At 43.8% G+C, this 26780-nt stretch overlaps 1 protein-coding gene across 5 annotated transcripts in view; it reads right to left on the bottom strand.

Moving 5' to 3' along the window:
* Positions 1 to 24687, bottom strand: part of IQSEC3 (IQ motif and Sec7 domain ArfGEF 3) — a 102109-nt gene extending 77422 nt beyond the window's left edge. For 4 of the 5 annotated variants that reach the window (XM_050323402.1, XM_050323405.1, XM_050323404.1 and 1 more), the window contains exon 1: positions 24170 to 24687. In XM_050323402.1, the coding sequence (XP_050179359.1) occupies positions 24170 to 24672 (503 nt within the window). In that variant the 5' untranslated portion in view covers positions 24673 to 24687. The remainder of the gene's footprint in view (positions 1 to 24169) is intronic. The other variant, XM_050323406.1, reaches the window with a different exon arrangement.
* Positions 24688 to 26780: the final 2093 nt, after the last annotated feature.

Raw genomic sequence — 26780 nt, 5'->3', positions numbered from 1 at the left:
TTGTGATACTTCACAGAGCAAAAAGCCTCTCTGTGAGAGAGAGCAACTTTCTAGAGAACAGAGCGAAAGTCACTTCTGCCCAGTGGTTCACCCGTCCAGGTGCTCTCCTAAAGGAAGTTCCTTTACTGGATAGGAGACACAGGGAACAGAACTGGGCATCTCTCCTTGAGAAAGAGGGCATCTGAATCCTGATGCTCTACTACATTGTCTAAGCTCTGGTCCCAGAAGAGTATGTCTGTCTCAGAAGCATTAGGCTGTGTCTGTCTGAATTAAGTACTATCCTTGCTCTGCCGGGGCTGCAGATGCCGTGTAACCTGTCACTGGAATAGCAAATGAGCTCACATTAAAAGGCCTTGAACCTGGTCCTTACAGGCTGAGCAAACCAAGCCATTCATTACAAGTAGCAAAGGTGACTTGAAGTGAACTGGAATGAAATGGTTCACATCACTAATAAACCACAGGAACAGGAATGAAGCTGACCTGTAGTGCTCAGTTGTTACTCTTAAACCAGCTTTACACGTATTTTAACCAGTCTCTTCCTTTGCAGAAGAGAACACAGAACCTCAGTCAGACAGTGGGAATCTCTAGTTATTCAGCAGCACACCAAATAAGCAATACCTTTCTATTGAAACCACCACTAAAGCTCATCGAAGCCTTGCAACAGCATAAAAATGGGCACAGCAGCACATGGCTAATCATCTGCTTGTATGCTTAGATTAGAGAAATGGAGCCCCTGATGCCTTCTTATGGAGAAAGAACCTTTTCCTGATTGAGCTAAAAGAAGATCTCTGTGAGAATGCGTAGGTGTCATTAGGATTATTTCCTCCAGTCTCCAGCCTTTCTTAAGCCAAACGTTTTCCATCTCTCCTACTACACAGCAAAAAGCAGATGGCACATATGCTTCAAGAAAACTAGAGATAAATGGTATGTCTAGAACTTGGGTCTATTTCGTGGGATCATTAAAAATGTTCACTTTCCCAAGGCACACATTAAGAATTTACTTGAGTCCTCACACCTTGCCTGCTTCCATTCAGGCAGAAAGTATATCAAGAAGTGGGAAGTGCAGCATAAGCAAGATACTTAATTTGGCTTCATATAATAAAATGATCAAACTGAAAAGTTGCAACATGCCCCAACAGGCAACACTAAATCTCTTTTACTATCTGATCATCACTAACAGCTACTGCAAGCAGGGGGGAAAATAAAATGGAGAGCCAGCAAAATGGAAACCTCAGTCAGCCAGCAGGAACAAACACCAACAAACTTCCTTATAAGCATTTGAGGCATTCTCTCCTTATCACTCAACACAGACCAACAAAATAAAGCCCTCACATAATGAGGTTTATCCCCTTCTGTGATTGATCCTCACACATATTCCTTTACGAGGAACTTACAGTATGAGGGAAGAACAAGAAAGCAATGAGCCATCCCATGCACACAGAATGGAAAGCAGCCTTTTCCCCTCTTCCATGTTGTCCTAGAATTGTACTTTGTCTTTGGTTTTAGGTTTGAGGAGGGGTTAGCTTTTGCAGATTCCCACAGGTGGGAATTCTTCTGCTGAGCCTGCCAGTAGAAAGGCTACCTTGCTATAACCGTGCTTGCTCATATGGAATAGCTAGGAATTTTCATTCCATTGCAGCTTATGTCATCAATCCTGAGCATCACATCACTGCTGTGCAGGCTCCCCCCTCCTGCAGACTAATCTTGCTGCTTGGCATCAATGGAAGAGCTTTCAGAGTTGAGGAGTACTGGCACACTTGAATATTCAGCTAATCCTCTTTCAAAAGGCATTGTTGCTATTCCTGGAATAATGAGTAGGAAGTTTCCTTGCTCTGTTAATGGGTCCAATTAGAGGCAAAATTATGGAGTTGTTTTCTGACAGCTTGCTCCAAAGATGCCATGACCCATATCACTTCTGGTTGAAGGAAAAGAAGTCAAAGCATTCAAGTTTTTGACTGAATGGCAATTCATTAAACAACAACTTAGTCAAAAATTGCTAGAGTTCAAACATTCTCCTGACAAGAAGTGGTTTTTTGGCCCAGAAGGAACACTAAGAGATTCTTAAATGTTGGTTAACTTCTTTTAATGACCTTCCAATGGAAAATCTAGGAACAAAAAGCAGATTGCTGATTCTTAAGCATCACATTTTATTGAAAGATACAGCTTCTCATGAGACTTTATCATACACTGAAAATCTGTGGGTGGTTTCTTAACCAGTTTTAGTGTTCATAAATATTCTCAAATGGTGCCAGAGGGAGATTACAAGAATTTCTTATGCTTGTGCTCAGTGGAAAGGGATTCTGAATTCTAACTTATCTTCTTGGAGACTAGCCACTAGATGCTGTTATTCTGGTAGCACAATTCCATCATCATGGACTGAGTGCAGTGTTTTCTCCCTCATTGAGTAGCATGATCCAGCTTGGCTTAGGGTGGCTGAACTTCACCTGAGAAGTGAAGTTTACTTCCCTGTAAAAGGCTGTTAGAACAGTTCAAAACTACCTTTGCAGACAACACTCGCCTCCTCTCCCTCAGCCACCCCATTCTGACGTGTGATGTATTCCATGCCCTAGCTGTGGGAAAGACACTGCAGTGCTATTCGATGACCTGGGGCACACCATGGTCTTTCTCATCCCATAGTGGTGACCATGGATGCACATGTGACTGCATTTGTATTGGGGAGGGGGAAATATTAGAAACCTGAATGTTGTAGAAGATGTGGAAGAGATAAAAATTAATGCCTGGCTGCTAAACCTCTGTGTCTTGAGTCCCAACCTGTGTGAATGGCATAGCTGGCCAAAGAAGACAGTGAAGGTACCTTGCCCTCTGTGGCACTACTGATATATTTTGTAAAATTAAGGTAGGGCAGCTGTTTGGAATAAGAACAATAGGACATTTTTTAAATACTTCCATTAATCCCCTAAGTGCTTTATAAGGCAGGTAGATGGCAGAGGTAAACAGGAGTACGATCCCTTAGGTGGGATCTGGCAGTCAGTATGCTGCAGAGCTGAGTATGAGCTTTGAGCCAGGGATATCCAAACACTTTCTCTTGGAAAATACACTGGAAGATCATTTAAGGATTTAAGTCATTCTGGGAGGATCAAACTGCTCTTTTTCTGTGAGTGTTAATGCAAACCAAGCACCTGAAATGTCCTGGTGACTTTGGAAGACTCAGCCTTTTAAAGTCAGTCAGAGCAGATGGGAACACTGCTGTTCAGATTCCAAATCTGAGATGTGCTGCTGCACTGTGAGCTCCTGAGAAGACAGTTTCTCTGCTTTGGAACTGAACTCCCTCTGAAAATAAATGCTCAGGTCAGTAAGCCATTTTGGATAGGAACTAAGAGCCGCCCTGCCTGACTATAGAATGCAGGTAAGCTAAAGATCCCACACATGACTGCAGCATGTCCTCAGAAACCAACATTCCTTGGATTATTTTGCTGTCCTAAGACAAGTGTAAAGGCTGGATTATGTGAGCTCCGACAAAATTATGTCATTCTACTGCTTTTAGAGCATCCATAAGCTTCTGTATGATTCTTCCTAATTTTGCTTTAGTCTTCCTGCACTTCTGACTAAATTGTTGTGGTTGATTGATTACAAAAAGGGAAATTACCCTTTCATTTGTGTTTGATAGCTTAGTTTCCTTTCACCAGTAGAAACTGCAGCATGAGGAGCCTTTATATAAGAAAAAATGTGAAAACAGGCACAGATCAGTCATCTAGTTCAAGGCTTGCAGTTAGTAATGTTTTAAAAAAAAAGACTGGGCATTACTTGTGTCGTATTCTTGCCACCTACAAAGGTACGCTTCTCTCCTTTAAAAAAACCTGGAGTGAGATCCCTGTGTTTGGAATGACAAAATTCATAGCAAGGTCATATTCAGGGTGACTCCAGGGCAGACAGGCTGTAACAAGTTTTCACTGCAGTTGCTAGACCTCCTTCACCGAGTTGAAAAGGTCTGTTTTGCAACAGGCAATGGCCCACAGGTAAAGCTTCCTCGGCTGTTGCGGGCAAAGTGAGTCACTGTAGGCACACAGCTGGATTGAACACTTCCAGCAGAAACTGCAGGGGGTGTTGCAGTAAGTGGTGGCCTTCCTTCTGAGTCATCATTGCACCCGTGCCATGGCCTGATGCTGTAAGGTTCAGTGCCCCTGGCAAGATGGAATGCTGAAGTCACTCGAACTCTCAGAAAGAGTAAATGGATTTTTGTTGTTGTTATTGTTGTTCCATGCTCGCGTGTCTAAACATGGAGCCTTCTGTCAAGCTCCACTTGGTTAACAAAAATCACTGGGGCCCCAGCTAACAGCCTGGTCTCAGTTGGTCAGCACAACACCTGTACAGCAGATTTTGTGGAATAAATGGCAATTTTGATTACAGGGAACTGCTGCTTTCTGTCCCAGAGGCAGCTGCGTCTCAGCGGCAGGTAATGGTCAGTTTGAGTGCTCAGAAAGAAAAAGGATTCTGTAAATGGGAATTAATATTCTTCTGGCCTGGAAAAAAAAAGAACAATGTCCCTCAGGGCAAGAAGGGAATTCCAGTCTACAGCCATTATTTGATGGAACTGTTTCCAATTACATATTCTCTGAACTCCTTAATTCACAAACTCTTTTTTTTTCTAAGGGGAATAGTGCTTCTGAAAAACCTTGTTAAAGCTGTGCATAGAGGGAGAGAATTTCTTAACTGCCTCAGCTAGTGCTTCAGTGCAAGGTATGAATGCCAAGAGCCCTCTGATAAAGTTCATGCAACTATTGGAAACTAAGGGCAATTTCATTGCACTGCTGTGTAAGAGCCCCTGTGAAATGCACACTGAAGCCTTTATCAGGCCATAGAACTGGGATCATACAGCAAGAGAAGTGGAATCCACTGGAATGGTCACGAGCACCTTGAGAGCACGTTTGGAATTGGTGGTGTTGCCTGGTTGTGTCAAAGGCACGCTCTGTGGGTGACCTGCGGGGCTGGGCATTGCTGAGGGCCACGTGCAGAAAGGAAGTGCACGAGAGACTTTCCTTATGAAAATTAGCAAAGAGACAAAGGGGTGAGCTGAACTTTCACATGTGTGTACAACTCCACATTATACTGATTGTGGAAAACCAATGGTGGCCAGCTGGAATGGATAAGATATGAGAGATTGAAGGGATATTCTTCACTCAACAGTTCAGTGTCATAGCCTCACATTTTCCTTCATGATCCTTAAAATGGAAAAGACAATTATTTAGGGCCTCCCCTATCACCCTCTTCTCAATAACCCAGAGCTGAACTTTTAAACCTCTGAAGGCATGTCCATAACTAGACTGACTCCTCAGCTTTTAGAAGCTAAATCACAGCTGAGGCCAGGAGGTATTAATGAGATATTAGCAAGCAGAGGAGTGATGGTGGTTTGAATCTCTGTAGGGTTGGGTTTTTTCTCCTTTATACAGTACCCCAAATTTCACAGCCTCTATGTAGACATGTAAGATGCAGGCCATCTTAGTCCAACTCAGTAGGTTGGTCTTTTCATATGCTAAGTGCTCTGAACAAAATTCTGTGAATGCCAAGTATAGACAGGTTCCTTAATTGTGGGTTGCTGAGGTGTTGTGGTTGGAGGGAGGACTCTGTGTGTATGTAAGTCTGTGCCTTTCTTTCTTTTATTTTTTTCCTGGGAGATTCTAAACTCAAAGCATTTGTTGTATTTTTCCACGCCACTCCTCAGCCTACAAGTGTTTTCTAATCCTTCTTCTCTCCAGTGGACAGCTTGGCTTGCTTTCCAGGGTCATTGAGTTTGATTTATCACACTTTATTTCTACAGTAATTAAGACTTGTGTAATAGTCTTGATTCCCTTTGCTCTCTTTCTGTGACATTTTCTAGTTCTGGCTTTTGTTCTTTTGGTCTTTTGCTAGAGGCTCCAAGTTTGCTGGAAAGTGTTTTGCTGCCTGCAATGCACACAGCATGAAAGTGCTGTGGATTTTTGTTACTAGATATCTACAGCATGGTTGCCTTTGTCTGCAGGGAACTAGAACCAGGGACTTTGTTACAGCTGGTACTGAGATCTCCAAGTGTCAGGATGAAATTAGGAGATGCCAGTCCTTCATTCCCCTTCCTTTGCCTTTCTCCTGCTTCTAATGGCTCAGAAAGACTGTGGCAGCCTCCACATGCCAAAAAGATCAAGAGAATGGCACTTATATTTATTGTTTGACCTCAGACAAAATAAAAATCCTTTGTCTTTCTGGCTGTGTGATATTTTTGACCAACAGGAGACTCGCAGGAAGAAAAACCTTCAAAACAAAAAAGGAAAAGGATCAATGTGATAGAAGTACAAGAGGTGGATGGGGTGTGTTACAATGGGATTCTGGCATCCTAATTCTGCCTTGGTGACTAATAAGATAGGGCTTTTACATCAGTCCAAGGAATGTTCCAATGAAAGATAAGATGAGGAATTGTTAATAACAAAGGAAATGGAGTCTACAGTCAGGAAGAAAGGAGAAAAGGGAACTGTAAAACCTTACAGAATTTAAATTCAAATGCATCTGGAGGTTGGTCCTTAAAGACAAATCCGGAGGCTCCTGTAGTGATCAGCTCCATATGAAATACCATGAGCTGTGAGGTAATTGTGAACCTCTGGGATCAAGCAATACCAGCACATTTGAGAGTGGGAAACATGCCACATCACCCACAGCTCTCCACAAAACAACAATGCTGCATCTGAGAATGGACTGCTTGACATGCAGCAGCAGTGTGCCACCTGACCCAGGAGCAGAAACTCGGGGTGACTAAATGCCGTCTTGCAGGATGTGCTTTGTGACTCCGGATGGCACGCGCCTCTGAAATGGAGTTGAGAGCATTAGCTACTACCTCATCTTCTCCTTCCAGATGTTTGTTGTTTTGCTTTGCTTTGTTTAATTAACCCAGCTTTCTGAAGGAGAGGAGAAGCAGTCACTTTGGACTTTGGTGTTTAACTTCCTTCATAAAAACAACTGCTGTCAACCAGAGCTGGGGCTGGAGTGATTAGAAGAATCTTTACATAAATCTCTCTCCTGAAACTCCTTTTTCTGAACGAGTTCTTGTATCAATGTTCTCTTTATTATCTCTCCCTGGGAAGACTTGCAGTCTGTCTTAAGACCCTCAGTGTATTAAAGGAGGAGCCAAAAAAGAGGCAACTTAGTATTTGCATACATATATTACTGTAATACAGTATTGTATTACAGCAGACTTCAATGTTGCTCTCATGTGCCCCTATAAAGACTTCCCAGGCAAAATAAAGTGTTTCGCTGTTTGCTTCTTTAGCATTTATAAAGGATGCTTTCATACAACACTGTATTTTTAATTTCATACCTCCTTTCCTCCCACAGTTTTTATTCAAACTTACCTCTTCTTAACTTCTTCTGTGTCAGATCCTTACTGAAAGGAAGCCGGGGCTTTTGGCCTCAACAGTGTGTGTCAGGAAAGAAGCAGGGGATGAGGGATAAAGGGTAACTCATATTCCATGTTGTGAGAGTCTTGGTGATAACCATGTTTTTCTCTGAGTTTTTTTCTTTATTTAAATACTGGAGTGTGGTAGGAAAGAAGTGTGTTGGCTTCATGTGACCTTCCCATTTTTGATTCTCCAATATCCTTTACTGAATTAAACAAAAAGGAGGAAATAGGGTAAGAAAGACTTTATACTTCCAGTGTTTAGAAAATAAAAGTTTTGTCTCACTTGTGGTACAAACCAGCACAGGCATGAACTCTGAGATATGTGGTCAGTGCACAGAACAGCTGCTGTGGCACTGGGACCCATGCCATGTCCATTACTACAGCCAATTGTTCTCCCACAGACAACAGCCACTACTGACTACTGTGCTACCCTCCTTGTTTGCTTATTCAAGATATTTTTTTAGTTAGGATTGCAGTTTGTACTTCTACCGTGGCTGAAATAGCTTTATCTATTAACTGCTCAATCCAGTTACTAAAAGTTTAATTAAATATGCATCTGTTGCCTGCAGGTCCACTAGAATACCAAAGGCCCCAGCTCTCTCCTCACTTATTCCTGTTCATGGCTGTAGACTTCCACTGGATCAGCTCCATTGCCTTCGATGGTTGCTCTCCATTTGTGCCAAGGTAACCAGAACAGGAATGTTACACTAAGTGTTTAGAAGACACTGGGAACAGACAAAATATGTGAGCAATTTTCTTCTTTAGATCTATAGTTCATTCTGTGGAAAGTCTTTTCTGGGAGACTGGTTTGAATGCTGTTTGGGAGACGTCTTGATCTATCTTTTCTTGAAAACCTATTCTTATGTAATTAATAATTAAAGCAACAACATCAAAAGACTGATTGAGAAAATTGGTTTAGATTCTTCCTAGTCAAATCCCCAAACAGTCACACGCGCACACACAGAGAAATCCTGCGCATGGAAATTCAGCAAGCCTTTCTACCCAGGAGATTTTCAGCTATCTGTGGAATTGTGATGCTCTCTCCACCATTATAATTACAGCTCAGTGAGCGACGTGGGGCATCACAAGTTCTCAGGGGTGCATGGAGCGTGTGCAACACACAGCTACACAAATGGGTGCAAGCATTCCCATTTGTGTGCCAGCACTGTGCCATTGAAACAGCATCCCTGTCTTGCAGAGCAGGCCAGAAATATCTTCAGTGGATGGATTTGCTATTATTAACTAGCATACCTATTAGCAAATGAGGCGATTTCTGGCTTGGTGCTAGTGGAGATCACAAGGCTGTAAGGACAAAGAACAGCCTGAACTGTTCAGTGAAAAGGAGTCCCTGAGAAATGGAACTTTGTAAAGGACAAGGGAAAGGGAAAGGTCAGTAGGAAGTAATCAACCAATGTTTGCACTCATCATCATGATGGGCAGGATAAAATTGAGATGTCACTTTTCCGGATTCCTATCAAGTTCTCTTTTATCTAAGTTCATAAATATGAAGCTAAAGAGCCTTTCCTGCTACATTTGAGGAACCTCTTTTTTTTTTACTTCATAATTTATATGAATATCAGTGCTTCGGGAAGTGAAAGATTAATGGCAACTGTCTGGTGCCAAGCAGAGCACAGGCAGGCTTCCTTTGTGTAGCTCTGCAGTTTCTTCTCACCTGCAGCACCTGCATGAGCTTAATCCTGAGCACCTGTGCTACTGCCAGTACACCCAAAACCTGCTAGCCCAGACCTACGCATCCACATAGCTCTACTGCTGATGCACAGAGATGTTTATGTTATTGCCTATTATTCCAGTATGGATTGTCCATGCAGCTCTGCTGATGCATTAGAACCCTGTCTTACACTTTCTCATGCTATTCCAGCCTTTCTCCTTCACCTGTCTCGCCACATGCAGCATCTGCTATTCCTTTGCACAGCGCTCCATCCGAGTTCTGCAGGATCTCTTCCTCCGGTTCTCCATGTCTCTTCCTTAAAATGATGACCTCTCACGCTCATCTCAGTTCTGCCCAGTAACTCCAACCTCACAAATGCCCACATAAATGGTAGACAAGCATCACTAAGCTCACCCTAGTTTATCTTAATCCAAACACACGGGAGCCTACTGGGACAAGAGCCACTCTACAGTCACACTGTCACGAGAGATCCCCTCAGATTCCCCTAGCAGAGGGTAGTGGTAGTAGACAAAATCTTCTATTTCAGTTTAAATAGGAGCATCCCCAGCTGGGGAGTTAGTATCAATAAATACATCTCTAAAGTTTGTGTCAAAACAAAGCTGTGGCTGCTGATGATCCTACAGCACCTGCCACACTACCCGCTACGACAGCTCAGAAATGGAGTGGCAAGAAAGGTTGATGTGTCTTTTAGCTCCACGGTCTGTGGTCTGAGGGTTGATACTGAGGAAGGCTATGCTTGATTTTAGTATCATATGTAACTATGTCTGTTTTTAGTGTAGAGCAGGAACTGGGTAACAGGCAGATAGCTTTTTGCTTGCCTACTGAGCACTCTCGCCTGTGTTTTTTGTACACCTTCAGAAATTTCCCAGATTTGACTTCCTCTTGCTTAGAAGGTTCTACTTAGTTCTTTCCTTCTTGAAGCATGACTTTTTTTTGCTTACTCAGAGCTTCTTCTAAGCTATCTCTGGGGCATTCTTAGTCCCATGTTCAGAATATGCTCACTTAGTCTTTGAAGCAGAAAACACAGGTCAAAAGAGCTGACTTTTTTTCCTGCAGTCATCACTGCACCACTAAACAAAACAGTTAAATGTGAAGTTCTTTTTAAAAACCATTGGGCGAATATTCCCTTCCATCATTCCTTATTGATGATTTTGTTAATGCAGTGGGTTTCTGAAACCCATTGTAAGTCACCAGCTATAAAAACTGGATGTATGTGACATAAAGCACATCTCACCTAAACAGTTCACCCAGACAGTTGCGTGTGACTATGTATGTTTGCATCCTTTTGAATCCCTCATTCCTTCAGACTCCTATTCTCTGGCAGAGATGTGTATCTAGAGGGACAGGAAGACATTCTCATGGAGATACAGGTGCGTCATTCACACGCCACTTCATCCTACCTGTTTACTGTTCAGTACATGCAGGCATGCCATGCTCCTTGCCCTCCCAGCACTGTGCCTGGGAATCCAGCAGCAGAAACCTTCCTCCCAGCCTTGTTCTCAGCAGTGCTGTGTTCACAAGCAGCCACTGAGGTGTAGCTCTCACCTACGCTGCTCTCACAGCAGAGCTGTAGAATGGAGGGTTTGGGGAAAGAGAAGTTAAAATTGCAAGTGAGAAAGAAGAACAAGAGTGTACTAAGTAAGGACAAACAGGAGGTGCTATCTGGAAGGAGCCAGTGAAGTCTCGAAGAGGGGCTCCAAGCTCTTTTTCTGGAGGCCAGTATCATTTTTGCTAATATCTTTCCAGATGCCACTCTGCCATCAGGAACCACTCAGGTCCTTTGTGAATTTAATGAAAGGATTAGTAATAGAGAAATGTTATGAAATAGGTCATATTTTAACTAATTTTTGTGACATATCTCCAACTAGTGCCATACTGGATCCCCAGAGAACAGTTACTAATTGTGCCTCTGGTTAGTGTTCACCTCAGGGAATTCAAAACAGCAGCAAATAACACCAGAATGGAGAAATAAAAAAATGGACCTGGAAGATAAGAGATGAGATTGAGGTCCTGATACTCCAAGGTCCTATCTCCTTTCAAATTGAGGAAATCAGGATACTCCTACAGTACAAGATGAGGGGGAAAGTAACCAACACAAACAGCTCCTTGCTGATAAGAGAAAGAAATTCCAGAAACATCCAAGGCACATTCACATCCTGAAGGCATTCCTTGTTCCAGATCTCCCTTGCCAACTCTGTCGTTAACAAATGCAGCCTATGCCTCTACTGAATGCACCCACTGACAGTGGTACAAGTTCTGCAGGAATTCCCAGAGTGTTCCCCCTCCCAAACATGAACCAGAGTGTGTCAAAGAGTACTTGGGTCTGTGAACCACAGGGGCCCGCCCCAATAAAGAATAAAAAACCAGGCAGGATGGCAAATCCATATCAAACTGATGTCCCCAGGTAACAGCTAATCAGGATAAGCTAATGGAACTTGTTACCATCAAGCCCTGTACCACAACCAGGAGGAATGGGGGAATACAAATGCTCTTCTTATTACTGGAAATTAAAATGCAGCCCAGAATCCAATTAAGCCACACATATCTGTCATGCAAGAGCTCTCCTTAGGTGAGGCACGAAAGATCTGAGAGAGCAAGACTTTGAAACTGCCTGCATGACTTGGTGATTGCATGTACTGCTGTGATTGTGTCAGGGGAGGAGGGGATGGAGGCTGCAGTCCCCACTATGGCTCAGAAGAGCAGGGGGAAGGGATATATAGCTGTGGGAAGAAGAAACTGTGCTTTGCTAGGCAGTGTTTTTTGAAGCAGGTATACCCTGTCAACTTATTCACATGCACTTCTGTATGTGATAATTACTTTCCACTTCCCTAGGTCACATGCAGTGTCTGCTCTGTAGGAGGCTTTTCCTTTAGCTCCCACGAGAGGAGTATTTCTGGTGTCTTCCATGTGCTTCCTGAGTTTTTTCCCATCAAAGCAGACTGAAACAGCAGACTATAGACTCTTAGTCTACCTTCTCTCACTACCCCTCACCAAACTGTGCAACTCACAGCTGGTTCATTGCTGCAAGAAGCAAAACACCTCCAGCATGCGTACGTGCTTTCTTGCACTGTTTTACCCTGACACATTTTCTCGCTGCATTAGCTGCTTTTGCAGACCTTGCCGGGCCTGAATGCAATACACGTTCACAGCCTTGCCAACCTAAAACCATATGTCTCAGTTCCTCCCCAAACTCAATATTCAGTTGTATCTCTCCAGCCTCCACTGCTCATTCTTTCTAGTATACATAACAGATATCAATCATGAAAAGCTGTTAAGGATTTTTGGCCAATTACAGATCTTTAACTGGCCAAAACTCTTTCTGATACCAAGCTGTCCAGGGAGTGAATTCGATTGCAGGATTTAGAGCTATAGAAGTGACCTTATAACATTTAACACTTCTTGTCCTGTTTGTCTCCTCCTTTCAAGGCACTGCATCCTACTTGACAGATCAGAGCCCTGGGACACAGGTTTTACTCTCAGCTTTCACTAGTTGGGTGAACTCAAGCAAAGCATTTTGCATGTCTTCATTCCCTCCTGTCAAATGAGAACTACCTTTGTAAGAACTGCTAAAGAGTAATGCAGAAAACACTATTATTATTATTATTATTATTATTATCATTATCATTGTTTTTGTTGTTGTTGTTGATGTTGTTGTGGCCTACATTCCCATGGTATTTGTATCATTCATCCTACAGCAAGATCTTGTCATAGTTAGGGGTGTACTAGAGCTTACATACTTGCTGCTTCCTGCACTTTTAGATATTGCTAGGGACATTCAATAGCAACATTTCCCCTGTGAATAAGTGCATTACTTCCTAAAGCACTTAAAAATGTAACATTATTGTGTATATGTGCTCAACTCTTAAGTACAGATGTTTCTGGTATTAGATCTGAGAGCTGGCCACAGCAGAGTGCAATGAAGCCTTGTAAAAACTGCAGCAGAAGAATGTCTCTGATTCTTTATATGTTATATTATCACTTGTGCTTGAAGCAGCAGGATGTAAATCACGTAGTGAGGATTTGCCAGCATCTCAAACCTATGTCACACAAAAGAAACCAACCTCGCAAGAAGAAGACAGTGAAGAATGAGGCCTGTTGTCAATCAGGCAAAACCAGTGAGAGGAACATGAAGACATGTTTACTCCAAGATGTGAACAGAGATAACACCTTTGCTCTCTGTGTGTATATCCTGTGAAGGGTCACAAGTGGTCAAGGTTCCCAACAATTAATCTGAAAAACAGAGGTGTTAATAGCAGGCAGAGATATCCTGAAAATTATGCTACCTGTAGACAAACTCTGCTGTCCTCTCCTGGCACTCTAGGTATTTCTTGGAGATTTCCCAAACACTGCCCAGCCAGGTTAAACTGCATTGCTTCATGAGATCAGATAAACCTCCCACACCACAGTGATGAGAACTGGTCACATATGCTCTGGGAATACAGTAGTGGGCTCCTTCCTTAAGCCCAGGAGTTGCCTACTGGGCTTCAACCAGTCAGTATCTGTTAAGGATACTGTTCAGTGTGTGCTGTTTATTATCAATTTCTCCTGAGTAAGAGGCTTCATAAAAATAGAACACAAACCCCTGTCATTCCTTCCCTCCCTCAGCTACACCAAAGCATCATTACAGTCGCACATGTAAATGAACCACGCATTCAAAAACTTCACAGCCTGTGCAGGATAAGGATATGGAGCTCCCAGCCCTCCTGCATTCTGCAGTTTCCACTGGGCTCTCTCCCCTTCTCCTTGTAACTCCTCCCCACTGCTGTCCACTCTTCCACCACCTTGTATCTCCCTGCACTTCTGTAGACAACCTTTGCTGAACCCCAAATTATGGCATATCCTATCTTATGGCTGTTGCAGAGGCTTCAGAGAGCATGCAGATGTGCACATTGCTGGGATGTACTCCTGAGGCAACGCTCCAGCTGTACTTTCAGGCTTGGGATTTGAAGAGTAGGTTAATATATACCTAAAACCAGCCTGAGGGCTGCCCTTAGCAGAGAATAGAGACACCTGTAGATACCTCTCATCCTCTTCTGCTCCTCTTCCCGTTACCAGTACTTCCTTTCTTCTGCCTACATGTAAAATAACTTGCTGAAAGCAAATGGAGTTTGGCAGACATCTGATCCCCACCTTAAAATCGAGTGGATTCTTACTTCCACTTTTGGGAGGCCAGATACCTTTAAATATCTGAGACTCAAACTCTTTGCCAACACTTTTTATCCACCAAGGATACAATCTGGTATTCCCTGACTACTTGGCTGTGTAAAAGCCATGGTAAATGAGGTGATAAAGGTGGCTTAATAGCTCCAGTCAGAGCATGTCTAGTGAAGAAAATATTTCTGTATTCAGCTCGACAAAGATGAGAAACTCACTCCTTTCTCAGCAGAAACAAGGGTCCCACAGCGGATGTTGCTGCGGCTTAACATGGAGATCAGTAATTTCCCAAATGAGTAATAAAGAATTCTTGGGGGAAGCATTACAGCAGTTGGCTGTGCCATCCCAAATGACTGTCACGGCAAGCATGCACAGAATCTAACAGGCTAATAGCTAACTCCAACTTCCTCCAGTGGTGGGACAGAAGTCAGTTCAAGAAGATCTGTAACATCAGATGTTATCTCATGTCTCTCAAATTTGAAGCCACCTAGTTAAGTGAGCCACTCAGATTTACAGTTAAGTGGGAACAAAATCTGGCTCTCAGACCTACCTGGGTTGTGAAATAGCACAAGTTACGGATCAGAGCCATGCAGTCTGTCTGCTTCAGGAGTTTGACTGGATATAGATCTATTAGCACAAAACATTATAGAAAAAAATTACTTGAAGAGAGATCTTTGGTATGGGAACCAGTGAATGCTCAGAGTGAGGCAGGAGATTCCTCAGATTCCTTGCTAGTTCACATGAAGGTTAGTGGTCCAATGTGCATGGATATCAGCATGGGCTCTCAGGACAAATCCAGACACTCAGTTACTATGGTGAAGGTGGCCACATGAGTACCTAGGCAGACACAGGCAATTTACTGGTATCCTACTGGGAATGGATTTGCAAATTAAAAACAGCAAATTAAAGACAAGGACATCTGTGAGAATTCTGAGCTGACTGCAGAGCTGAAACTTCTCCTGGAACTGCCCAAATGAGGCAGAAATGGTATGAATCACAGAGGGGAAAAAGCAAGGAAAGACGTGTCTAAGTTTGGTTCCATGACTGAAGTAAAAAGAAAGGTAATAATCTCTATAAATCTGGAGAGATACCATCTCCTTTCGAAAGTGCTCTCACTTATAAAGTCTGTGGAGAACCTTAGGGCCAAAACCACAGTGATTCAGGAAGTAGATCCAGGGATGCTCCATTGAGGCAGGGTCCACCCAGGCACTGCAACACCAGGATTCTGGATGCTGAGGCAGAAGGAGCAACAGTATCAGAGCAGCTCTCACACTGGAGCAGGATAGGAGGAACCACTTCAGAGTACTGGCTGGAAATCAACATCACAGAGACAAACAGACTGGTAGCAAGGTCCCGTATTTTAATGGAAAGGTCAGAATTTGAAGAAACATCCAAACTACAGCAAAACCTGAAGAAAATCCCAAGCCTCCTCAAGATCTATAATAATTTCAGTGTCAATTTTCTGCTACTCTTGAGAATGACATGGAGGGTTTAGTGTGTTTCAGCAAGTATAAACTAAGCTCTCTTAGCAGTAACTGCCTGAGCAGCAGCCCATCCATGCCCATGCAAATGTTGGCAGGTGGACTGAGATGATCCACCAACTTCATATGCAAAGCCAGGAGGAGCAACAGACTCCATTTGCCAGTGGTAAACATCCACCTGTGTGTCACCAATTCTTTATAACTTTAATATTCCAAGACTTTTAAGAGACTATGACAAACAGAACACCTGTTCCAAGAAAGGGTCACAGATTTGGAGTGGACTGTTGAGGCATTCTGATATACTGGTGCATTAATTCAAAAAACTATCTAGGACTTGGTCTTCATTCCCTGGGTTCCTAAGCAAAATGTGTCCTTTGTGACCATATAATATTTTCCTTTTTTCCTTCTAAGCATGTGTGTCTCTTTCTTTCTCTCTGTGTATGTGTGTCTGCGTTGGTTCCTACTTTGTAACTGCAGATCCCACAGAGAGTTTCAACCAAGTTTAAGTGAGTTACAGTGATTTCAGAGATACTAACCTCTAACTGAAGTTTCATGAAAATATCTGGCAGGGTGTAGCAGAGAGAACTTCGCAGGTTCTCCAGTGAGGAGAAGGCTGTTGACTGAACTGAAACCATTTTTCTACAGAGAAGTCTCCATGTTAGAGAGAGATATAAAAGCCTTGACACCAGGAGAAGCTTAGATCAGAACTCACGTCTTGCTAGGCACCAGAAAATGTAACGGTGACACAAATCTTCTGGAAGCCAAGCTTCATTAGTTCTGCAGATCACAGATCCCTTTGTTTTCAGCTAGAAGAAGGCAGGAAGGATAAGGTTTTCCATTTCTAATTTCTTACTCAAAATCACTTCAATTTCATCAAAATGTGCCCTCTTAGATGCAATTAATCATGGAAAAAATATTGATCCCCTTCTATCCCCCTCAGAAAGTGCAACTTCAGACCACATGAACATAATGGCTGATCAATGAGCATAATCTTGGCAAAAGCAATAAAAATAATACAGTAATACCTGCGTGAGAAGCAGACTGTGCATGCACAGCGCAAAGAAAAAAAACATTATCAAACAGAGCAAATTTATCTTTATAACCCTGCAGCATCAAAACTCCTACCACCTTATATTAAAACATCATAAGAAAACATTACAAACCTATTACACAAGGAATCAGAATGTTGCTTAATGGTTTTCTCCTTGCTCACTGTTATCTCTATGAATTGCTATCCATTGCTATCATCAACACTCATTTACATCAGTGGATGGATGTGAATTTGTGTGTGAGGACAGATATACAAAATCTGGTACAGATCCTCAGGTGATGTAAATTGTCAGGGCTGTACTGACGTCAGTAAAGATGCACTGATTTCCTCCAGCAGATGATTTGCTTTTCTGTATGTAAAAAGCACAGAAACTAGGTGCTGCTTCAACTTGGCTCTGAGACACTTACTGTAGACAAAAGCTCATGCAAATACATTCTCTTTTCTGTGTGCAAATATCCATATTGCCTTGCTGTACTCACTGCAAGCAAGGACAGGAGCTTTAGGCTGCTTCCTATGCTGGAATTTAAAAAAAGGATCGCTCCTGATCTACCTGCCCACTCGTGTCTGTAACAATAGATCTCCAGCTGCTTTGCCACAGATCTTAAAAAACACGGAGATGAAAAGGTCTGTCCAGCATCACAAGTCTGTTAAAAATAAATTTAGGAGGAATTAAAGCCTTGTCTTAGGACTTTTAGTCCAATGCTCTAACTGAGATCTTGAACAGAGCCATTGGGCAGAACAAATCCAATAGTCAAGACTCTCATTTTCTCACCTAGGGCTTAACTAAATGAAATTACAAAATCCAGAATACAAGAATATACAATATATAAGAATAATGCTAGTCTTTTTTTAAGATACACTTCTTTGAAGGAAAAAAGGTTTATATTTTTTTCAAAAATTCAGAAAGAATGGGAAAATGGTCACATTTCAGGCTCTGCCTTCATAAATGACTCTTTTCTTTTATCCTTTTTGCTCTTACATGGTTCAATAGAATGTGGACCAAGTAACAATCACAGGCTACATGTAATTTTATAACAAATGGAATATTTTCCATCTGTTAAACAGAGAATTATTTCTGGTTTTCTATAATGTTTTCCTAAGGGACAAACAACAAAAGGTTTCATAACCAAGAATGGAAAAAAGAGAAATAAACCACTGCTGACCTGGGAAAGAAAGAAGAAAATAAGCAACCTAACATGGTATTTATAAGGAAAATAACAGGAAAGCAGAAGATGAATCAATCCTACATACAGAAAGACTATGGCATAGAGACAGTAGCTCTTTTTTACGGGTTTAACTTGCATTCCAAGGCAGAAGGAAAAAAAGATAAAACAGAGAAATTTCTACAGTCTAATATATAGGTTTGTCCAGAGCTATTTTTGCTTGCAGAAATAATTTTATTATGTGAACTTTTTTTTTTTTTTTAAAGAGTAGGTAGGTGCTACAATTAATAGAAGACCCAGCTTCTAGCTGACAGGCTCTGGTCTGGCACTAAGGACTAGATGAGCATCCCAAGGCTAGATTTCTCTGAGTCTGACTAAAAGTGCAAATAATTTCAAGTATGGCATAGGTGGGAATGTGTACAGTCTGCCTTATGTAAGTAGCCACCTTCTGCATGCAGAAGTTGTACGATCCATGCCTAAACTGCATAATCCTGTGCACACCATTTAACAAAGGACAGGGAAGTACCAGGCACTTGCTGAAATCTCAGAACAACGGGTGTCCTTTCCCACTGCTTGTGCTCCAAAGAATGGGACAGCCAACCCAAGAGTCGCCTGGCACCGAAGCCCTGGCAGGAGTTCTCAAGGGCACTGTTAACACCTACTCATTTGGGACATTTTCCTATTAATTCGTCTTCCAAACAGCCATGTGAGAATTCTTTTGAACGCTAACAGTGTTGCCATGTGAGTCCATTGCTCCTAAAGTCTTCTTATAGAGCCTTACCCTGGATCTGCCTGGGAAGTGACACCAAGTGGGTCGATACAGACCGTATGGAAGCAAGGTACTCTTACCACCACGGAAGAGCAGCCTGGTTGCAACAGAACATGTAGCTGAGTGACATAAAAATGTCACCATTTTTTATTAAAAGAAGTAAAAATAATGTGTTTGCATCCCTTCTTATTTAAGCATTTTTAAATTCACCTTTTTTGCTGTTACTTTCAGCCCTTGACTTCTCTTGTTAAATGATTGCTATGACTCTTTGTTATTCCAAGTACTGCTCTAACGGGTTCAGGATACAGATACATAGGAGGTGTATGTCCAAAGCACTACTAGGCATTGTTTCACAGACTCCTTCCTTGTTATTACTTCCTGATGCTCCCATCCTGTCAGTGACATTTCCCACACTAGTAATTTCAGCCTTGACACTGTGTTGCTCTGGCTGGGACTTTATACAGCATCATACAGAAGTGCTATCCCTGTGGGTGGAAGTGCTCACGCCGCCCTTACTCAGCAATTTTATACCTAGAACTTCATCCTGAACCCTTCCTAAACTGAGTCCTTTTCCTTCTCTCACTTCATCTGTTATAATTTATATATTGTTATGAATAATTATCTCCATATTTCTCTGCCTGGGATTTTACAGGCCCTGATGTAGATAAGAGGCAGCTGTGTTCGTGTTACAAAGTATGTCTTAGCTGATTACAACGCGAAGGGAACCAGCACGGACATAATCTTTAAATGGGATGTAGTCACAGAGAGTCTACTTTCTGTTTTCCTCTCGTTATGCTCTTTATTTCAAAATCATCTGAGCAGGACTTTAACATCTGTGTAGCTATGCCAAAGCAGACCTCCGTCATCTGAAACCCGCTTGCAGCACTCGACTCCAAATAACTTCTGCTGCTGAGACAGTACATTGCTGGCAGGGATTTGCAGAACCCAGGGCAGCACCAATGCAACTATTTCTGGTGTGTGAAAGCTCAGGGGACTTAAACACTGAAATATGCTGGAGGAAATCTGGAAAAATGAAAGCAGAGGGCAAAAGTAGCATTCCTTGTGCGGCCAAAGTGAAAGGAATAGATATCTGGGGTACATGAGCCATTCAGAGCTGTTCTGGTCTTTTTTCTTTTTTCTTTTTTAATTGTTGGGGGTGGAAGGGTTGTGCTGGTGCAATGCACAATTATAGCAAAATGTGTTAATGGTAAACATAATATTTACAGTTATTGTTAGTATCCATTGAAATCAGTGGGATTTTTTCTCATGTCTTTACCCTGGAGATAATCCATAGAATAGAACATCAACGCATAGTTAAAAAGAAAAATTATGGTAAACAGCACCTCTGCATATGCAATATCTTCATTTTAGAGTTACATAATTGAGTTTTTGAAATTAAGAAAAAATAAATAAACAAATAGTCTCAGACCACAACGGCAACTAAGTGACTTTAACATTGTCTTTTAAAACTTGCCTCTTCACTAAGGTTAAACATTCTGTCCTAGACCAATAAAAAATAAAATGAGATAGTTTTCAATCCAACGCAAATCCAAAATGAGCTTTAAGGCCTCTGGGAAAATGTGATTTTAGCAAAATTCTTCCAGGAGCTCTAAGAGTTTGTTTTGCATGAGGGGATATCTTGTAGAGCAAACACGGGCTGATAATTTAAAGGCAGTGCTTGGATTCATTATGTCATGCCAGACAAATACTGTTTCTATGTCTTGTTTTCACTGTTGGTGACATGGTTTAAAGAGGACTTTAATGCCACTTTAACACAGAATGTTTGTAAATTGCACCCATGTCTTTTGATGAAGGGAACTATAATGGATTATTAGCTATTATTCTAATTGTATTTATCGAAGCGAGTTTTCCCACTAATGCCTGGGCTCAGAATCTGAAGTCCTTCCATACACAGAGCTCCTACTGAGAGTTTCACTGATAAAAACCAGCAGGATTTGGGTCATTTAGACATAATCTGCTAAATTCAACCCTGTGGCATTTCCCTGATACTCAGTGAAGGGTACTGGGGATTGGCAGAGAAGGTGGTATTCGGATAAAGAAGGGAAGGAAAATTTATACTTGCAGGATTTGCCGACACTTCGGGATGGTCCCTTAAGACAAGAGGCTGCCTAGTAAGGGTGATCTGAGCAATGCTAATTTGGCAACCTGTATTTTTGAAGCAAAAACATTCCATGACGAATGACCTTATTATTTTGTTTTTAAAGGCTGTGAGGTGCTTATGCAATAGCCTCCTAAGGTAGAAAGAGACAGATGCCGTGGAATAATAATCAGCCTAATTCTTGCTGAAAATCTCTGCAAGAATCTTCCGACTTTTTCTCTTCGCCTTTCATAGGTAAGCTCAGTGCTACCTTTCTCACACAAACTCATGCAGCAACAATTAGGGGCTTCTGCATAACTAAGGAATTCTTCCATTTTTAGAGATGGGCTTGGTTTTGTCTCCTTTTAAAATGAAGGGTTTTTTTATTATTTATTAAGGCTTTAAAGAAAAAAAAGTTGTCAGTTTAAAAAGAAAAAAAAAAGAAGAAAAAACAAATAAGACTGAAGTTTTCTTTAAAATAAGAGAGATGCTTCAGTTGGTTTTCCTTACAAATCCCTTGTGGAAGACTGCCCCAGCTGACATGAATGAGTCACATGTGTCCAAAAGCTCAGGTCTTCACTTCTATACAGAGCTTGAGGTGAGCTGGGCTGCAAAGAAACCTCAAACCTGACTCAAAATGAGCAAAATCCCTGGGCTGTGTCTGAGGTGAGAAGGGCCAGTGTAAGTCCACTTAAACATGCTGCCAGAACCTCCTGTTTTGTGAGAGGCAGAGGAAATTCCATTCCTGGCACTGCCTGGGTGCTGCTTTAACCCCTGCTTTCAGCCACTGCTTCCCGACATGCTAAAATATCCCTTCTGTTCTGTTTAGAGTGGCCATTTTCTGTAGTGAACAGTCAGTCCTATACTCTTGGCTAAGTTAAAAAAAAAATAGATAATATTGAATTTCAGGGTTTATAACAGAGGGAAAAGCATGTTTAGATGAGTAGAGAAAGGAAGAGAGTGCAGACACCTGGTCTGTGCAAGTATTAACATATATGTCCCCTGCTGTCACACAAAAGCAAAAATACAACTCTCAGGTTGGCCAGCTGAATCATAAGGAACATTGGGCATCCTGTCAATAGGTGGTGAAAGACTCCTCACCCTCCATCCAAGTTGCCTGTAAGTTAGATTCTGCAGTCTCTTTGATTTTCTTCTAATAGACACAAGAGAGGATGAAACCCAGTATATACAATCAATGGGGGGGGAAAAAAAGAACCTGATGGAGTGAGAAATGTTTGGCATCTCTCACATTTCCTTTTCTATACAAAGATTTTGGTTTGCCTAAGCTACAGAAGGAAACATAAGCAGTCTATTTTAATCTTCCTGAGCGAAGAACGCTGCAGGGATTGCTCTGTTATCCCCAGCAGCAGCCCTGACTTTCCACAAAAAGGCTCCATCCATCCATCCAACTATCTATCTATCTATCTGAAATATAAAGATTATCATATGATATACCAGCAATCAGCTGTGTTCTTAATGCCCTTCTCTTTGTGCATTTTGGCATGAAGTTAAAAATCTACAATTCTTCCCCCAGTCAAAAACCCTACTGCAAAAAGAGCTCAGATAAGAAGGAAGTATTTAGGCTTATGCATAGAAATTGATTCTTCAGTCTGTGTAATGACGTATGTTAGAAACTCTGCTCAGAAGCAAGGAAAGCCCTTGCTGAGACGATGTTTCTAACAGAGCCCTCACTGCAGGGAGTCACTCTTGAAAAAAACAATGAGGTTGATTATGCATTTTTATATGGGTTTCTTACTGGTCTGACTTCAGGGACTTAAAGCATTCTATTCTGGATTTACAACAACCGGCATGAGTTCAGCATCTGGCCCTACTTTTTTTTTTTAAACTCCAGCTATTGCATGATGAATAGGAGCCAGATCCTGTAAAGGCTTACTACCTGTATTAATACTCTGAGAAGCCCACTCACTTCCTTTAAGATGTGATTGCAAAATTAAGTTTTACAGTGCAGTATTTTAGAAGTATGAATCTGCCTTTTGGGATTCAAGCATGCCTTGACTGTACTTATTCCTTTAATGGTGTTTCTTTCAATAGTAATATCCTCACTGATTTTCATAAAATCACGATAGGTACTCAGCTGTTATGAAGTGGTTTAACTCCACTTACACCAGCTGAAAATCCAGCTCCATGTTGTAGCTCTGCTTGCGTGTTCAAAACAAACATAAGAGAGAAGGGTCCCTTTTATTTAAATTGTCAAAAGAGACAAGGAAGACGTTTTGGGCTATACGGTGTGCTGTGTACTTCATTTGTTTGGACATTACTGTAGCCAAAACAATAGGGATCATTCTACAAAAGACATTTCTATCTAGTTTTACTACTTATATCAGATTCTTTCTTGCATAAAAGAACCCACAGCAGAAACTATGTTCCTTCTCCTAACTTCACTAACTCTGGCTTTCAACCAGAAAGCATTCCCCTGCTTTCAAAGTGCCTAAACAAAGGAAATTACAATACTGACTGCAATTGCAACTACCAGCTGGTGAACTGGTGGTATATACTGAATACATAATCCAACAGAATGCTGCTTTTCAGTAGTAGCCTCTTCCAGCACCTATAGTGCTGAAATGCTCATCCTTGTTTACTATACATGCATGCACACAGATCATTATCAGTATTCACTACTAGTAGTCAAGCTTTCTTCACTGAAGAGCAAAGACTAACAAAAAATACTTTGTCCTTTTGAAGAGCAGGATCAGTGTCAGGTGCCACTCACAGAAAAAAATAAAATAAAATGATAATAAAAAAAAGACAACCTACACACATTTAGGGCGATAAGCGCCCTAAATGTCAAAGCTGTGTACGGTATCAGTATCTCTATGAACATACACACATCACGTGCAATATAATGCATCCCTTACATCAGCGCGGGCAGGAAAACCCCAGCTCACCCCAGGGATGACGGGTTTTTCTGACAGATACCAGCGACTTAAGGCAAAGAGAAGCGACCACAACGCCGCTGCTCTTTGCGAGGCTTCTCCCTGCCTGGGCTAAACCGCACTCACTCCTCGTCGATCCAGGACTCGGTTATTTGTGACAGACAACGAAGGCACGATGCCGTGTGTGAGCACCGCGGGAGAGCAGCCCGAGGGGCTTCCCACGGGCCACGGACACTTGTCCACCGAAATGAGCGCGGCGAACCGGGAGGCTGATGCCTTTGGGAAGCAGCATCCTGGCTCCTCGTTGCACTGTGCCTGCTCTCCCCGAGAAAGCATCGAGGGAGGGATTCCCCCACCCACCCACACACTGCCTCTCTCCCCGTGCGAGGCTGCAGGGGGGTATAACCCAGTTCCCTCTTGGAGCCGGGCCCGGAACGGCTCCCGCTGCCCCCGCCACCCCTGCCCGCCCCTTCCCCCTTCGCACTCACTCCGCTCTCCGGCTCAGGACGCCTTTGCCGATGGCCTGGGGGGTCTTGTGCTGGAGCAGCGCGGCGCAGCAGACCTTCTCCCTGCCGTCCTTGTCCGGGGGGTGCTGGTGTGGCTGCGGCGGGGGGTGCTGGTGCCCGGCCGCCCGCCCGGGCCCCGCCGGCGCCGCTTTGCCCGCGGGCGGCGGCGGCTGAGCCGGGAGCTGTTGGTGGTGCTGAAGCGGGTCGGGCTGGCCCGGCGGCGGCGGCGGGGGCTGCTCGGGCGGGGGACCCTGGGGCGGCTCGGCGGGGGCCGCCGGCGGCTCGGCGGGGGCCGGCGGCTGCTGCTGCTGCTGCTGCTGCCCGCGGAGGCTGCGGTTCTCGGTGCTCAGCTCGTCCAGCCGCCGCTCCAGCTCGTCGATGCGCTGGCGCTGGGTGTGGATGAGGCTCTGCTGGTTCTGCACGATGGCGGTGAGCTCCTTCAGGTAGAGCACGGCGCGCACCGGGTTCTCCAGCAGGCTCTCCATGCCCCGGCCGCCGGCGCGGGCCCCGCCGCCCGCCCGCCCGCCCGCCCGCCGGCGCTCCGGCGAGAGCGGCGCGGGACGCGGGCACGCGCCTCGCCCCTCGCCGCCCCGAGTGCGCGCACGGGCACGCGCGCCCCCGCGCCGCCGGGTCCGCGCGCGCGCTCCCGCGGCAGGGGAAGGGGCGGGGGCGGAGCGGAGGGGAGGGGCCCCCGCGCGGGCCCGCCCCGCGCCGCGCACGCGCGGGAGGGGCCGCCGCGGCCGTGGAGGGTCCGGAGTGTCCGGGATTCCCGCGGGTCCTGTCCCGGTGCTCCCCCTGGGAAGCCGCCCCGTCATCGCCCTCCGCCCGCCTGGCCGCGGCTGCCGTGTCTGCCGTGGGTGGTGGTGCCGCCGCCCCGCCGGTGCCGGGGGGAGCCCCCTGAGGAGCCCCTCGCAGCCCCCACAGCGGCCGGTCCGCTCTTCCCCCCCGAGTGGCGTTTCTGGGTGTTACTGGGCTTTCCTTATCCAGGGTGACTTAGTGACTTCTTTTTGGGGTGTTTTTCCAAAGTGGCTTGAATAATGGTGCTAGTTTGGGCTGCCCCGTTGATACCGACCGTATTTTTAGCTTACCTGGTTAGAAACGTGGTTGGAAAAGCCCTCCGAGACCAAGTCCAACCTTTGCCTGAACAGCTGTGCTCACCAAACCATAGCACTGGATGCCACGTCTGCTTGTATTTGTGACTCCCACACTTCCCTGAGCAGCCTGTCCCAAGCTTGCCCACTCTTTCAGTGAAGAAACTTTTCCTAATATCCAACCTAAACCTCCCCTGGCACAGCTTGAGGCCATTTCCCCTTACCCTGTCGCTGGTGCCTGGGTGAAGAGACTGATCCCCACCCTGCTACGACCTCCTGTCAGGTAGTTGTAGAGAGCAATAAGGTGTCTCCTGAACCTCCTTTTCTCCAGACTAAACAACCCCAGATCCCTCAGTCACTCCTCGTCAGACTTTAGGTCCAGACCCTCCCCAGGATTCATTACCCTTCCCTGAACTCAGCAATGTCCTTCTTGTAGTGGGCAGCTGAATGGAAGGTTAAATCTGAACGCAACAGAAGGAGTTTCTGAGGAAAGAGGATGTTAAAGAAACCTCCTGCTTCCTTGCAAGTTTGTCACTCCTTGGAGTCTTTATTGTCCTTTAGATTCCTAGGAGAAAAGCTAGAGTTTATCGTGGAGTTTTGCTGGGGGGTTTAGGGACTGTGGATGGTGCTAACAGAGAACTGACAGGCAGGGCCTTTGCTGTTAGGCTCTGTGCAGGCTTTCCTCATTTCTCATTGCCCTTCCTTATCCACAGCCAAAAGAGTTTGCAAACTTAAAACCTTGAGATTGAAAAATTATCTGTGTGCTTTCTATTACATTCATCAATAAATAACCTGGCTAAGGGTATTTAATTTACTTCCAGGAACTCCTGTGTAGGTCTGTGAACAATTTTGATGCTTTCCACAATGGGTAGAAAGGCAGTAGCCTTTCCAATCACTATGGGTGCTGAAGATCCAGGAGGTGTAATTAGCAGTCAGGTTTTAGACAAGCATGTCAGTGGACTTCACTGATCATACAAAAAAGTGGAAGGCCATAGGACAAAAAGCAACTGGTTTTGAGTGATTTTGGGTGTAGAGCTCATTTTGCCTTTTCAGATCAGCAAAACCTGCACTGTAGCAAGGATTTCCTGAAGTGAGGAAACAAGCAGAGTAAAAGAGAATCTCTGGTTCAGATGAGCTGAAAGGTGTATTTCCAGTCTTTTCTGTTCACAGATAGCCCTGGGAATGTAAACTGATGCAAACAGGATCACCAGGATTAGAAGCTGTTCACAGACTCCTCCTAAAACAGAAGTGCTATTCACAGTTCTCTAAGCAAGCACTTAGAGATGGCTTTGAGGGATCATGAAATGTTGCCATATGTCCCCTGTGTGTTAGGGGAAGACTCCAGAGTGAACTCTAGGATGAGCATTCAAATCCCACACACTTTTGATTTTATTGGAAAATTTCAGGGGAAACCTTCCTCCCTCTCATTGCCTAGCATGCCATTAACGTTTTGACTGAGCAGGAACTGGCATTATTTAGCAACGGGAGAGATGGTTATAGGG

Source organism: Myiozetetes cayanensis, unplaced genomic scaffold (genome assembly GCF_022539395.1).
Source record: "Myiozetetes cayanensis isolate MyiCay16 unplaced genomic scaffold, myiCay2020 scf3, whole genome shotgun sequence".
NCBI lineage: Eukaryota > Metazoa > Chordata > Aves > Passeriformes > Tyrannidae > Myiozetetes > Myiozetetes cayanensis.
The sequence above is the reverse complement of the archived record's forward strand: the minus strand, read 5'-3'. Positions and strand labels throughout refer to the sequence as shown.